Source organism: Chenopodium album, chromosome 25 (genome assembly GCF_948465745.1).
Source record: "Chenopodium album chromosome 25, dcCheAlbu1.1, whole genome shotgun sequence".
Classification (NCBI taxonomy): Eukaryota; Viridiplantae; Streptophyta; class Magnoliopsida; order Caryophyllales; family Amaranthaceae; genus Chenopodium; species Chenopodium album.
The window spans coordinates 402,399-419,758 of record NC_137858.1 but is presented as its reverse complement, the minus strand read 5'-3'; the positions used below and the strand labels follow the sequence as shown (position 1 = coordinate 419,758).

The window sequence follows — 17,360 nt, the reverse complement described above, 5'->3', positions numbered from 1 at the left end:
ATGATTAAAAAACTATACATTTCTATAATTTCCATCTTTTGAATTACTCCCTCAGTCCCCTTTTGATAGTCACTTATGCCATTTTTAATGACCCAAAATGTTAGTCATATTTGTTTTTTTCAAGTACCATTAATATTATTTTTTTTTTACCAAAATTCTCTCCCATTTGCAAAAATATTTATGCAAATTTAACTTTTCCAGATAAATTTTGCTTTCACATGTACTTTAATTATTTTCTCTCTCTATTTTTTTGCATACACAATGTAAATTTACTTTTTTTAATGTACTTTTGCTACTTCCTAAAAAAGCGTGAATTATAGCCTTCAATTTTGTAATTTTTTAACTTTTTTTCGCCCTGAGATGTATCCCTAAGGGTCTCAACGCTTTCACCACCGGGCCCCTAAGCCTCAAAATTTCCTAAAAAAGCGTGGATTATAGCCTTAATTTTGTAATTTTTTAATTTTTTTCCGGCCGAAAATAAAAATTGCCGAGATGTTTATCATGGTCCCTAATATCCTCCGCGAGTCAAATTGGGTCGGTGGAACCATCTAATATGCCCTTAAACAGTCATTTTACCTATTCATAACTTGAAGTGATTCGTAAAATCAAGCCTACCACGGACGTTCAGATAACATATAATAATCATATGTGGTTTCAAACGGAATTACATGACCCCGAGATGTATCTCTTAGGGTCTCAAGGCTTTTCGCCACCGGGCCCCGAAATCTCAATATTTCCTCAAAAAGCGTGGATTAAAGCCTTTGATTTTGTAATTTTTTGACCATTTTTCGCTCGAAAATAAAAATTGCCGAGATGTTTACCATAGTCCCTAATATCCTTCGGGAGTCAATTTGGGTCGGTGGAACCATCCAATATGCCCTTAAACGGTCACTCTACCCGTTCACCACTTAAAATGATTTCGTAAAATCAAGCCTACCACGGACGTTACAGACAACATATAATGATCATATGTGGTTTCAAACGGCATTATATGACCCCGAGATGTATTTCTTAGGGTCTCAAGGCTTTTCTCCACCAGGCCCCGAAACCTCAATATTTCCTCAAAAAGCGTGAATTATAGCCTTTGATTTGGTAATTTTTTGAACTTTTTATGGTCCGATAAATAAAAATTGCTGAGATATTTACCATGGTCCCTAATGCCCTCCAAGAGTCCAATTGGATCTGTAGAACCATCCAATATGCCCTTAAACGGTCATTTTACTCGTTCACCACTTAAAATTATTTCGTAAAATCAAGCCTACGTACCACAGACGTTACAGACAACATAAAATGATCATATGTGGTTTCAAATGGCATTATATGAACCCGAGATGTATTTCTTAGGGTCTCAAGGCTTTTCGCCACCGGGCCCCGAAACCTCAATATTTCCTCAAAAAGCGTGGATTATAGCCTTCGATTTGGTAATTTTTTGAACTTTTTTTGCCCAAAAATAAAAATTGACGAGATGTTTACCATGGTCCCTAATACCCTCCAGAACTCCAATTGGGTCATTGGAACCATCCAATATGCCCTTAAACGGTCATTTTACCCGTTCACAACTTGCAGTGATTTCGTAACCTCAAGCCTACCACGAACGTTTATGACAACATATAATGATCATATATGGTTCAAACGGCAATATATAACCCCGAGATGTATCGCTTAAGGTTTCAAGGGTTTCAGCCACAGGGCCCCGAAACCTCAAAATTCCTCAAAAAGCGTGGATTATAGCCTTCAATTTGTTATTTTTTGACCTTTTTTCGCCCGATAAATAAAAATTGCCGAGATATTTATCATGGTCCCTAATACCCTCCTAGTGTCCAATTAGGTCGGTAAAACATCCAATATGCCCTTAAACGGTCATTTTACCAGATCACAAGTTGAAGCGATTTCGTAAAATTAAGCCTACCACGGACGTTACAGACAACATAAAATGATCATATGTGATTTCAAACAGAATTATATGACCCTGAGATGTATCCCTAAGGGTCTCAACGCTTTTCACCACCAGGCCCTGAAGCCTCAAACTTTCCTAAAAAACCGTGGATAATAGCCTTAATTTTGTTTTTTTTTTTTACCTTTTTTCGCCTGATAATAAAAATTACCGAGATGTTTATCATGGTCCCTAATATCCTCCGGTAGTCAAATTGGGTCGGTGGAACCATCCAATATGCCCTTAAACGGTCATTTTACCCGTTCATAACTTGAAGTGATAGTAAAATCAACCCTACCACGGACGTTCAGATAACATATAATGATCATATGTGGTTTCAAACGGCATTATATGACGCTGAAATTTATCTATTAAGGTCTTAAGGCTTTTCGCCACCGGGCATCGAAACCTCAATATTTCCTCAAAGAGCGTGGATTATAGCCTTCGATTTTGTAATTTTTTGACCATATTTCGCCCAAAAATAAAAATTGCCGAGATTTTTACCATGGTCCCTAATATCCTTTGGGAGTCAAGTTATTGTGTCGGTGGAACCATCCAATATGCCCTTATACGGTCATTTTAACCGTTCACAACTTGAACTAATTTCGTAAAATCAAGCCTACCACGGACGTTACAGACAACATATAATGATCATATGTGGTTTCAAACGGTATCATATGACCACGAGATGTATTTCTTAGGGTCTCAAGGCTTTTCGCCACCGGGCCCCGAAACCTTAATATTTCTTCAAAAAGCGTGGATTATAGCCTTTGATTTTGTAATTTTTTGAACTTTTATTGCCCGGTAATAAAAATTGACGAGATGTTACCATGGTCCCTAATACCCTTTAGGTCTCCAATTGGGTCCACCCTCCAATATGCCCTTAAACGGTCATTTTAACCGTTCACAACTTGAAGTGATTTTGTAAAATCAAGCCTACCACGGACGTTACAGACAACCTATAATGATCATATGCGGTTTCAAACGAAATTACATGACCCCGAGATGTATCTCTTAGGGTCTCAAAGCTTTTCGCCACCGGGCCTCGAAACTTCAATATTTCCTTAAAAAGCGTGGATTATAGCCTTCGATTTTGTAATTTTTGATCTTTTTTCGCCTGGAAAAAGAAATTTCCGAGATGTAAACCATGGTCACGAATACCCTCCTTGTGTCCAACAGGGTCGGTGGAACCATCCAATATGCCCTTAAACGGTCATTTTACCCGATCACAAGTTGAAGTAATTTCGTAAAATTAAGCCTACCACGGACGTTACAGACAACATAAAATGATCATATGTGATTTCAAATAGAATTATATGACCCTGAGATGTATCCCTAAGGGTCTCATCGCTTTTCACCACCGGGCCCCGAAGCCTCAAAATTTCCTAAAAAAGCGTGGATATAGCCTTTAATTTTGTAATTTTTTGACCTTTTTTCGCTCGTAAATAAAAATTTCTGAGATATTTACCATGGTCCTTAATACCCTCAAAGAGTCCAATTGGGTCGGTGGAACCATCCAATATGTCCTTAAACGGTCATTTTACATGTTCACAACTTGAATGATTTCGTAAAATCTAGCCTACCACGTACGTTTATGACAACATATAATGATCATATATGGCTTCCAACAGCATTATTTGACCCTCAAATATATAGCCTAGGGTCTTAACACTTTTCACCATCGGGCCTCGAAACCTCAAAATTTCCTCAAAAATCGTGGATTATTATAGTCTTCCAAATTTTTTGACAATTTTTCGTCTAGAAATAAAAATTGTCGAGATGTTTAACATGGTCTCTAATACCCTCCAGGAGTCCATATGGGTCGGTGGAACCATCCAATATGCCCTTAAACAGTCATTTTATCCGTTCACAACTTGAAGTGATTTCGTAAAACCAAGCCTATCACATACGTTTATGACAACATATAATGATCATATATGGTTTCAAACGGCATTATTTGACCCCAGGATATATTATATACCCTAGGGTCTTAATACTTTTCACCACCGGGCCTCGAAACCTCAAAATTTTCTCAAAAAATGTGGATTATTGTAGCCTTCAATTTTGTAATTTTTTGACTATTTTTTCGTCTTGAAGTAAAAATTATCGTGATGTTTACCATGGTCTCTAATACCCTACATGAATCCAATTGGGTCGGTGGAACCGTCCAATATACCCTTAAACGGTCATTTTACTTGAAGTGATTTCTTAAACTCAAGCCTACCTGCCCCAACCTGATAGTAACCGTCAACCGATTTAATCCGACCTGAAAACAATCTGAACCTGAACTAGTACCTGCCTCAATTAAAACATGAACCTTGAGTCATGGAAGGTTTAATAAAATTTTATATACCTTTTATTCAGCTTATATACTGGTATAATTCTGTAAACCTTCAATCTGATTTAATAAAATCTTTTGTTCAGCTTATATAACTTTTGTTCTTTATTACTCGTATATAGGTTTAATAAAATATTGATGATGCTTGATCAAATTATGGAAGGCGTAATTATATAGTTCAACTTAGCCACATCGATATTTATTAGAATTGAACTTTAACCAGAACCCGACTCAACACGAACCCGAATGTACAATCTTGTTAACCCATCCAAACCCGACGCAACACAACCCGAACTTGAAATTGAACCCGATCTGATTTTACCTGGAATTTAACCCGACCTTTATCCGAAAAGGTGAACGAACCGTTATAACTTAAACCGAAATTGACCCAACCTAAACCTGAACCTGATCTGAAGCTAGATTGACCTGACATAACCTGATCCTGATTTAACCAGAGACCTAATTTGACCTGACCCAAACTCGACTTGAATACCCGAATTGACAGCTCTACCAATATCCTTTTTTACCCAACCTTAATGTGTTCATTTAGAGTTGATCTTTTATGTAAATTATGTAGGGCATATCACATATGCCTCATCAAAGACAATTAATTTTAGGTCTGGTGTCATCTACATCGATCAACAAATCATATACTCGTAACAATTATTGAGGTGTACTTGTGATTTGTTTGTTTTTTCGATCTTTCAAGGCTTCTATATATGACATCAATCCTAGGGCATGTATTTATATACTCGTATATATATATATATCCACCATCCTTTTCCATCTCTATACAATCTAGTCTTCACGTACTCCTTATCATTTCATTCACCATATATTCCTAGCTAGCAAGTCTCAGCTCCAACTAAACCTTGATTTTCCTAATACCATACAATATTGAGGAAAATCTAACACGAAGTAAGATATAGTGTCATCTACGATCTATGACTACATCAAAAGCTCCAAGACAAGTCAAAAATACTAAATTCTAACTTATTAGAGGGTCTTTAGAGCATAAGTAATAAAAATGCACAATGAACAAAAGCAATTAACAACACGACACATTAGCTTAACTAAAAGGATCATCATCAGCTGTTAAGAAGTTTTAACAATCCATACCATTAATATATATAACAAGCTAAGCTCGATCACTTCAATAAGTTTCCCGAGCTAGTACCACTTCTCTTTTTAAGTTTTAATTACTCCTTAAAGTAATTAATTAAGTGCAAATTAAAGAGAGAAGTACCTAGTGAAAACTAGTGATTAAAAGAGAGGGAAAAGAAAGAAAAGCCTACGGAATTTTTAACACAGAGTAGTAGTACTAGTACTAGTGCTAGTACTTGAAATGCTGCTTGCTTTGAATTTTTCTAGCTTATAACTAAGTTTTAGTTTGTTGTTGATTCTTCTTAGTACGGACCTACACCCACATTCACATTGGCTTGAGGAGCTAAGAACCCTTCTTTCATCATAACTTGATCGTGCTCTCCATCCTGCATTCCAATCAAATTCACGATATGTAACATGACTTTATTTTGGACATAAAGAGTTTATAGCACATACACGGAAAAATTAACATTGATGAATTATTGTACTATCTTAGAAGATGAACAATTGTTAATGTTTATGCAAATGAAAATTCTTTTATTTTTTTTATTTTTTTTATTTTAATAACAAATTGTTTATTCTGAAGAAAAATAAGTACTAGTAGTACAATTTGCTAGGGTTAGGGCTACATAGAGGGAGTAGTACCTGCTGCTGGCGCACGTTAGCCTTCTTCACGGGTTGATGGTCAGGCATAAGGCCGAAATGAATGTGTGGGAAGTGGGCCCACTTTTTTACATGCAAACAAATAGAAAATCAAATCAATAATGTTTTAGCAATTTTTGAAAAATACCCAAATTCTAAAATAGTCATTTATAAGTTAAAACCAACAAGCATAGAAACTTCAAAGATTTTATTACATTCTTGGCAGCTGCACTGAAAGCCTCCCTGTGGCTTATATCAGGATTTCCGGCTTTGATTCGTTGAATTTCATCCCTATAAAACAATTACATGTTTTTTCATTAGTAATCAGCGTTAAATATTCTTTTGTCCGGATATAGTTGTCATATTAATTAACTTTTTATTAACTTAAATAACATAATAACGTGAGTACTGAGTACGTGACTATACATTTATTGGACGGACACAAGATCAATTAATTAATTTCATCTATAATTTGCAAAATTGGGCATAAAGTAGTAACAACATTACATTAATGAAATAAATAAGCTACGAAAAAAAGGGTACTAACTTGATAAATCTGTTATAGGCAGATGGTACCCTCTGTCTCTTCTCTGGAGCTGTTCATTATTAAGCATGCAACCAAAAAAAAAAAAAAAAAAAAAAAAAAGTTACACATATAAACAAACAAGACAAACAAAACCACATTAAATTAAACTCACTTTTTTCTTCTGACAACTTAAATAATATTTATTTTGATTTAAAATAATTTTGCATTAAATTCATTCATTCCAATCCCTTTCTGTATCAATTGTAAATGATAACCTCATGATAGCATTCTGTTAGCATTGTATCTATCAAATCTATCCCATCATCAATCGCTTCTTCTTGGATTTTATATGTCCCTGCCGAAGGGGGTGTGGGGGACATACACTTGGCCAACCTAACTTAGAAATAATAATCATCACTTTATAATTGCCTTTCGCCTTTTTGATTCGGTTTACTCCTAAATTAAATCAATTAAAATTTCACCGGTCTATCATCCTACTCTACTTAATAAGGTACGAGTAATAACTAATCAACTAATCATACACTATAACTAACTTTTTTTTTTTCTTCTTTTAAGTGATGGCAAGTAGCTCAATTTTGCTAGAATTTACTATGAGGAATATTATAATTTAGGTTGAAGCCTAATTACACCTTAAGGCTTAACACTAATCCTATTAACTAAGGAGTAAGTAACTAATAATAAGAAATTGCAACGATATTATTAGGTAGGTTTTTTTCGAATAGAGTCTAGTCTTAAAGGTTAATATTTCCTCTAAAGATGATTACGGAGTACATAACAATATGCCATAAATTACTTGGTAGTTGTGATTATATGAGAGTATTTAAAAGTATAAAATAAGCTAACAAGTACTGGTAATATATGAGGAGAATTTGTGTGCAGAGAAAACGTCGCGTGTATGATACAAAGTCTAATTGGAAAAGAGTTCAAGTACAACAGTGAGTTGAAAGTGATGAATGATGAATGAAGAGAAAAAGAAACAACACTAGTTTATTTTGTTTTACACTTATTTTCTCAAAATTTGTAAGTAAAGTGAACCAAAAAACTAACTGTTGGGGTGATCAATCAAAGCCTTTCTCTAGTGGACATGTCTATTTAGGGCTAAAAGCACAACTGCCGAATAAAATGTTGTCTTTTTTTAAGTGTTACTAAAAAATATTTCATTGAAATTACGACTTTTTGATATTATGTAAATACAAAAATGGAAGAATAATAAGGATTAATTAGGAAATAATTAGTTAGAGTACAATGGAATTTATAAACGGTCGATTGGAGCACTCTTTCGTTATTATACCTTACAACCCTACCCAACCATAAGCCTGCTTAATGAAGAAGGCAATATGAAGGAAATTAAAGAGAAGGGACTTACGGCGATTGACGGGAGGGGGCTTAGGGATCTCTTGATGGTGGTGATGAAGATGATCAACTCCTCGAACCGACATCATTGGGTCACTGAACATAGTCTGATGATGATTGTTGATAAGTATATTTGGTGTTGAGCTCCGAATCTCCTCCTAGTACATACACATTACACAATCAACCACATAAACTACCAATTATACGGAGTACTATATATTAGCCCAATATCAACTTAATAAAACTCAAATTAAATTTTACTAAGTCTATTTTTATAATATGAGTTTGTCCATTTTAGTAGCAAGTACTGTCTACTAGTCGCCTTCAATCTCTTCATCTCTAGTTGATTGTAGATTTAAATTCACAGCTACCAATTATTCATATCATAACTACCCCAAATTTCCCTCAAAATCCACCACCACCCCTATAAAGAAGGACTTACGAATTAGAGTTTGCCTACCTTTGTCCGGATTTAGCTATCACATTATTAGTTCACTCCATCAATTTCACATAGAGGGCATATATAGCTTATTTAGACATACTTGTACTATACAACCACCTACTCCGTGTCATATACAATCTCCGTCCAAATTTAGTTATCACGCGCATTATTATTTCACTAGTGTACCGACGAAGAAAGTACATGTTATGTTTAATTTTAATTTGTAGTCTCCTTTTAACCAAAGAATGAAGAACCCTAAAATTTAATTAAAAAAAAAAAAAAAAAAAAAAAACATACCAGAAGATTGTGAGGAGAGGTAAAGAAAGAGGGAGGAGAAAGATGATGAGGCGAAAGAGGCGGAGGCGGAGGAAGCGGAGACGGAGGAGAAGGCAAAAGATGAGCCCTCATATTGACAGACAACAAGCTAGTACAGTGTCCACATCTCACCGTCACCGTCTTAAACAAGCTGCTACTCGGCACACTCACCTACACAACCAACACATCATTTTTTTTATAAAATTAAAGATTATACAAATTAAATTATAAAACAGATTATCTTATACTGTATAATATACACTACTTACAGCAAGAACAGTATCACAGCAGTTGCATTGAACATAACAAAGTTGATCCGACGGCGAAATGACATGTTCTACGCTATTATTATTATTAGGTGTTTGATGATGGTAGTTGTTATCTAAACTACCACCTCCGCCGCAACCACCACCACCACCACCACTTCCTGTCGTAGTTGACGAGGAAGACGACGACATTATTATGTTGTTGGTGTTATAGTAGTTTTCTCACTCAAAGTGTTTTTGTAAGGAAGTGAGTATTTTTTCTTGTTGAGATGATATAATCTTTTTGATGGGATATATCTATCATATATGAATGGATGGATGGATTGATTTACTGACTCACTCTTCGGTTATGTTTTATTTGTAGTAGCCCATGCCAGTCCAACCTCTTTTTTTTTTTTTAATATTATAAAAGTAATACTATACTATATAGTTTTAATTTATATTGTTGTACTATACTATTATATAGTTTATTTAATATTTTTATATAGAGGTATATGGAGTAGTGACTGACTAGTGAGTGATATTTAACCGCCTTCCTTTTTAGGGATTTGAAATGAGGGTTGAGAGAAAGACATAGAATAGGATGTAGAATTGTTGTGTGAATGTGTGAGTGTGTGTATATTTTGTTATGATGATACCAATTATATATAGATACTTGGATTTTGTACAAGTTGAAAGCTCTATTTATGAAAACTGCTTTTTTGCTACACTTTTATTTTCTTCTTATTAATTTCCACACTAATTTTGTGACTCTACATTTTTTGTTTCTTTCCTTTTGTCACTATATATGCCGTGTTGGAACCCAATGTGTATCACTTGTGAGTGTCCCACATTGGAGAAAGAGGAGAGGTGGTTTCACTATATAAGGTAGAGGAGTAACTCCTACTATTGCCAATTGGTTTTAGTATGGAAGCTCCAAAGCCTTGTTTGTGGACCTAACTCTCCTCCTCCTTGTTCGGGTTGCCCAGGCCCATTTCATATTGTTTCGAAATTTAACATGCCGCATAACAAATTAATTAAAATCTATAGACATTAATTGTCATTTACATCTCATGCTAAATGAGGTATTTTTTTTTATAGAGATAGAACTTAATGGTCTAAACTCAACTTAGTACCTCATCAATCAACTCTTATTAGTGTTTAAGGTATTTGAGACTAATTAATTTAATTGTTTGCTATTTCAAATTGATTGCTTAAAGAGCTTGATTACAAATCTACAAGTGATATATATGAAACAAATAAAGAAAATAATTTTAATGAGAATAGTCTTTATTTTAAAGAGCTTGATTACAAATCTACAAGTGATATGCACTTGAATGTAATAATTTCTTATAGATAAGTATCTTCATACTATTTTGTTGATAGAGTAATTTGAACAAGCTATGTAATCCATGATAATTTTTTAGGAACTTAATAACTACGGATATTAAGCTAAGGAATGAGAACAATACAGCATGCAACTAACTAATTTACTAATTTAGTGATTTTGAAGGTAATTTTTTAGGTACAATTGATTGAACTCTATGAATATTATAGTGTACAACCAAAGTTATAATATATTAATCGCAATCATCTAATCATTATTGTATTTGTAATCCAATATACAGCAAAATACAACCGGTTATAAAATAAAAAGTACTCTTAGTTTTGAATTTAAAACTTATTATATAATATTATATTTGATGTACTCTTCTACTTTGATTGGGAGGAACAAATGAAAATTCAACGCATGAAAGAGAAGTGACAAGTGGATCAAAAAAAAAAAAGAAAGAAAAAGCTTAGAGGGTATATAGGCAGAAGTAGGGTTTACTTTACAGACCTCCTAAGATAGCTAATTAAGCTAGGTTGTAGTTGTTACATATATTTAGGGTTTTATTTAGAGAGAGAAAATTAAAGAAAGAATGTTATTGGAAAAAGAGAGAGAAAATGAATGAATGGATGGCATTCCCGATGAGGAGAGAGAGAGAGAGAGAGAGAGAGAGAGAGAGAGAGAGAGAGAGGGAATTGAAGGGCAGAGGCGGCAGAGGTGGGGGGGAGAGACGAGATAGGGACGTGTGCATGTTCTTATTAACTTTGCTTCATTCATCTGTTCTTTTCAACCTTTCCTTCTTCACATTTTCTTTTTTATTACTTAAACAAATGTGTTTTTTCTTGTGTTATACGACTATATTTCATTTTAATTATACCATCTACTAGTATATATATCTCACCTTCTAATGTCTTCCTTCACTAATTACCACCATAATTACAACAATGTGTCGTCAATTAATCATCATATTCACTGAAAACACAATTAATGACCATTACAAAAGTACGAAGTATCAATTTCAATATATTTTGCTGCTTATGGTGCGAAGTATAAAGGAACACAATTATTTAACATAGGAAGATTTTTTAATTTATTTTTTCTATATATTATCATATAATTGTAACTAAAATAATTAACCCAGACGAAATGTTGAATCTAAATCATTTACTCAAGATTAAACCATCAACTGATAAACCATCAAGATTAAACCATCAAGTGATAAATCATTTCAATCTAAATCATTTACTCCAAATTAAATAATTCTATTCAAGGAAAAAATTCTCAATCCCTAAGCTAACAGAAAATTCATGTTCCCTAATCCCTATGCATCAAAGTTAGCAAAATAGTGAAACAATAGCCATATTAATTCTATGAACTATAATAGCAATGGGACTTATTTTGTCAAGGTTGATATCTTTATATACAATGACATACTGTAAATCTTAGTACTGTAGTATTTTTTATTTACACAACGTAGAAAATATATGTTTGGTTGATCTTTAAGCAAATTTTTTATTTACTCCGGATAAGACCAATAAGAGAAATAGAAAAAATATAACTAATAAAATTTATGGCACTTTCTCACTATTTGCTTTAGGAATTATGTGGAGTATGCATAGTAAATAAACAGTTTGACCAATGACTAATAAGATCGAGTAGAAAATATACTTGTCTCTTTATGTTTTGTTCATAGTCTACCTTTTGAGTTTTATATTTTAATTTATAGAATGAATGCCTTTTTATAATTATGAAGGAAACAAACTTAAATTTGTAGGGTCTTTCATATGCATATGAATTATGAGAAGTCACTATAGATTTTAATGATCATTTGTCCTTGGTTAAATATTACCCGTGCATTATCATCAGACAACTAGCATTAAACAATTCAGTACAAAGACTTGCATTGTTCTAAATTAAAAATTTCTTGGTTTTCAAAAAGATTTGAAAAGACCTCTACATTTCCTAAATATACCTGCTGAACTTGGGACCTCATACACTAGAAGTTGCTTGCAACGTCTACAAGGTTCATCTTTTTTAACTATCAAATCACATATATATACACTATAGACAATTAATAATAATAATAATAATAATAATAATAATAATAATAATAGCTCCTTTATTTGTTTCTCAATATATAGTAATAAAATACGAGGATTAAACTTTAGTATTTACGTAATAATATACAGAAATTAATTATATATATTTTAAAATATTAAAATTTACTCCCACACGACAAGATATTATTAACATTTAAGCAATAATCAGAAGCAACAACATCTTTCACCACACTTAGACAACCCTAAACCAGACTAGCTCTTGTCGAAAACTCAAGCGGGGTGAGTTGAGCCACAGCGTTAGCAACACATTTCATTATATAAACATGCAAACAACATGCTTCTCTAAAAACATGTTTTAAAAAAATACTCTTAAAGAAATTAGAACTAGAAACTATCTCTTTTACAATCATGCCAAGGAACGAACCATGCATTCTATTTTAGCTAGCTAGTGAAAAATAATCTAATAATTTTTATTACGTTATCCTTAACATGACATAATTAAAAGATTCACATCTCTCATGATATAAACTTAATGTATTACATTAAATATATATGTCATTCCGATCTATCTAAAAGTTCGTGATAAATAAACTTGAGGTGAAATGTATAGAAACCAAAGTATTCTTTATAGCATTAAGCGGTTTCAATTAACTAGATTAGTCGGCACCAAATGATATTTTACGCATATAAGGTAACGCAAAATAACCACACACAATTAAGTTAATGAAGTCTCACATAAACTGATCTGGAATAAGTAAAAACAAAATTATTTTGGGATGCATTTTGTTAAAATTGGTGAATGCCAAAATCAATATGGTAAAAATACTGTAGTAAAATTGATGCATGTCAAGGTATGATAGTCATGTCAAGAAATGTGACCGAAAACATTCCATTTGATGGTTATAGTTAGAATACAAGAAAAGAGAGATCGAAAATCGTGGGGGATTGGAGGAATTGAAATTACAGATAATTATGGTGTAATAATTACCCAATTTTGAGGCAGTGCAAAAAAGTAGTCCTACAAAAAAATGCTTTTACTTTGTTCACGATATGACCATTCATGTCTTCTTCCCCTCTCACAGAAATTTCAGATACATTATATTACTATGTATGTCAGTTGCTTTTTTTTTTTGTCATACAATACAAGACACACATCCTCTTCCATGTAGTATTAATTATCTCAAATATTTTTATTTTTTCCTCTGCCTTTTTCTTTTAACGCAAATTTCTTAAATTATCAGTTTATTTCTAGCTTTCAACAGAGTTTTTTACAACAAATTATGGTTGTGAATTTGGTATTTTCATACATGTACATTTAATTAAGATTAATATATTTATTAATGACTCGATCTTGATCACCTCTAGTTCTTAAATATTCACTCGCCACCTAGTTTTTCATTTTCTATTCAAATTTTACAAATAGAAATGAAAAATATCATAATTTGCAAGCTAGCATACTCTGAAGAGATACGAGTATAATAGTTTGTCACATATGGTGACATACGTATTGTACTTCATAATTTTAAAATACTCGTAGTAGTATAAATAATACGAGTTCTTGATTAATTGTCTCTCAAATAAAAATCACAAATATATATAGTATTCCAAAAATTCCATGCTCTACTAATTAAAAAAAGTACGAAGCAACTCCCTACCATCGAGATATTGGCTTTTTCAGGCATTTAGTAGACTTCGTTTATTTTTACAACTATCACCATCCCTACCATTTATTCTTATCTTTTTTTTTATTTAAAATCTTTTATTTATTTTATATGAATATAAAAATAAAACAAAATAAAATAATTGGGAAAAGCTGAAGATCCTTTGGATTTGGAAAATTACCCTTAAAGGTAAATTGTTCCAATGCACAGTTAGTAATGTGAGTTTTTATCCTCTTATGTGGTCCTTGTACTTTAGGTTTCACTGTTCATAACCTCTTTTTTCTATTTTTTACTGCTCTACATTTTATGGTGTCAGCTTTCATTCATTCTTCATTATTCTCCCAAATTAGTATTATTTGATACTCCATAATAATTATGTTATGATGATCTGATTTATATATATTAATATGAAACTAAGGGATCCAAAAATAATTTGAATTTTCCTTTCTATATTTTTATTAGGGGCTTTTGCTAATCATATAGTCCTAACAAGCATTATAATTTTTTTATAAATTTTGTTAGGATGATAGTTGTACTTCCCCCATCTCAAATTATCTGCTTTATTAGCTTATAATGTATATGGCTAAATGTCAATCTATTATCCCAAAAAAATATATATGTAGAGAGTAAAAAAAAACCATAATTGTACCATTTAACACATAGAAAATGACATCTCAATAATATATTGACTCGATCAACATATAGGAGCCTAAGAAGACATAGATCGATTTGATGATTGGTGATAGGACACATATGAAAACCTACATTTTGTACTTCGTACTTAAACTTCAATTAATACTCATACTAGCTAGGCTAAATCATGTAAAGTAGTTTCAGTTGATTTAAGATCACAGTTGACAACCCTAATGAAATAAATGTAATTTGACTATGAATAATATATATATATATATATATATATATATATATATATATATATATATATATATATATATATATATATATATATATATATATATATATATATATATATATATATATATATATATATATATAGCTCAATAAGTTATTAAAATAATATATCAATGTATGCACCATATACTTCCTACTTCGTAATAATTATTATCAATTAATTTTGATCTAAAACAACACTTATACGAGAAAGAATTGAGTGAGTACACCATAAAGTAAAGCTAAAAGATGGTCAAATTTGTGCATTATTTTTACGTGTAATACCTTCTATAGATTATTAATGCATTTATATCTAAGCTACTACACTAGCAATATACTCGGTTGTAAGAGTTAGATAATAGGCAGATAAAATTACGAAAATACCCATGATTTCCTTTTAAGTGTTCATCCCCATGCATGCTCTTTAACAAGCATCGTAGTAGCTACTCAGTTAACTCTGCAACAATGCATGCTAAAATTAAACAGGAATTCATGCCTTTGTTTGTTTATCTGCAAAAGCAAGCAGTAGTGTAACAGCAAAAATTAATAATTTTTCCAGTACATACATAATAATATTATTATATAAGACACAAATTATAATAAAGTAAGTTTAATAATTAATGTGAACAGAATTGCATATTAAATTTACATATTGACTAAATTATGTCAACAGTTTCTTTTTCTCCTGTGGTGCAGCATCATTAAGACCATGATTGGCTTATATGATGTAACTTAGCCAACATTATCAAACACTCTTCTGTTTCAGAATCCTTCTTCTATATCTCCTGGTCTTTATTCAGTCAATTCAATTTTAAATTTTTCATTTTTTTGGATCTTGTTGTAACATATTGCTTCTATAGTGTTCCCTTGTTTTTTGTTTTATTTTATTGTTTTATATTGACTTTTACACTATGCAGTATATATACATGTCTTATTTTGACTGCGCGTACTTTTTTTTCTAATTCAAAAAAATAAATGTTAATATTCAATGTAAACTACTATTATTATATGTGTCTCAATATATTTTCAAAATGTATAGCAACATTTTATCAATTTTACATACGGAGTACATATAATGCTAAGCATATCATCATCTTCTAAATTATACCAAATTATTGATTCATGCAACCATGCCATACTAATTTAAGAGAAAAATTGAGATGATCATATATAATATGTAATGAAAATTAAAGCAGAACACTTCTATTGGCCTAGAGAATCATATATATCAAAAAGCTATATTCACATATCTCTGATCTAAGAGCTACTAGATCACACAAGCAACTACTAAGGGCCTGTTCTCATTGACTGAACTCAGCTGAACTGAACTGAACTGAACTGAACTCAGCTGAACTGAACTGAACTGAACTGAACTCAGCTGAACTGAACTGAACTGAACTGAAATGAATATTTTATAAGAGAAGAAAATTAGGAGCTGAACTGAACTGAACTGAACTGAATTGAGCTGAACTGAACTGAACTGAACTGAACTGAACTGAATTTCAACGTAAGAGAACAGGCCCTAATATTATACAGTACGAACGAGTAACAACTAACTTTGCCAAACACGCTCTATGATCGATTCATTCCCCCTCCTCAATAATGGTTTATGACTTGTTTGCTAAAAGATAAAGAAGAGATGAGGCACAATGACCCATTGTCATCTTCAATCTTTGTCATTCACATGAATATTACCATATTATTGTGGGGTCTAAAGTTAGTTTTATTTCACACCATCTATTAGATATGTGCTAGTCTTAAACTTAACCACCTTCAGTTTGCATATGATTTGATGCTATTTTCCAAAGGTAATGCTATGTGTATTTTTTTGTACTTGTGTTAAAAAAAAATTTGCTACATCCTCAATGTCCTAGATCTGATTTGTCACCCAAGAACTTAAAATAAACTATTTATGTTTCCACCATTATTATTTCTCTTGATTTTGAACTAAGGATAAGAATTTGGATCTTTGTAGTTTCTTGATCATAAGACAATTTGATTTTTAGACAACTAAGCTAAGGGACCCAGAAGATAAGTGTATGTATGTAATAGACCATGAGATTCATTTCATTTTTGTGGATATGATTGTTGCATGAATTAAATTAAAACAACGAGATCCAAGATTATGACATACAACAGTACAATGTTACTAGCCTTGAGCATGTAGTTCATTGTAACTTTTCATCCAAGACAGGACTGATTGCTACCATATCATATATGCGAGGTTACAACGTTTGCCATGCTCACATTGGCTAGCTAGTAGTCACGTTTTGAGTTTTGACAGCCCTTGCACACTTAATTGCATCGATCATATATATGCACACCACACACAGACGTGTGAATTGTACACGCTTACATATCGTGAATAAGCGGGATTCATCAATTCGATAGGTACTACCCGTTGCTCTCAATCGGGGTTCCCTACCCACATGTACTGTTAACAATGATAATAAGAGCTCATAACTTCCATGATATCTAAAT

General features: G+C 32.3%; 1 protein-coding gene across 1 annotated transcript; it reads right to left on the bottom strand.

Annotated features, from left to right (window-relative positions):
- Positions 1 to 5,346: 5,346 nt before the first annotated feature.
- On the bottom strand, positions 5,347 to 9,132 carry LOC145614253 (axial regulator YABBY 1-like). The gene is made up of 7 exons (XM_081669274.1): positions 8,944 to 9,132; positions 8,657 to 8,845; positions 7,931 to 8,075; positions 6,565 to 6,613; positions 6,233 to 6,308; positions 6,021 to 6,101; positions 5,347 to 5,761 (listed from the first exon to the last, which is right to left on the bottom strand). Exons 1-7 carry the CDS (start codon positions 9,130 to 9,132, stop codon positions 5,678 to 5,680), a joined length of 813 nt encoding a protein of 270 aa, XP_081525400.1. The 3' UTR covers positions 5,347 to 5,677.
- Between the last annotated feature and the right edge of the window lie 8,228 nt (positions 9,133 to 17,360).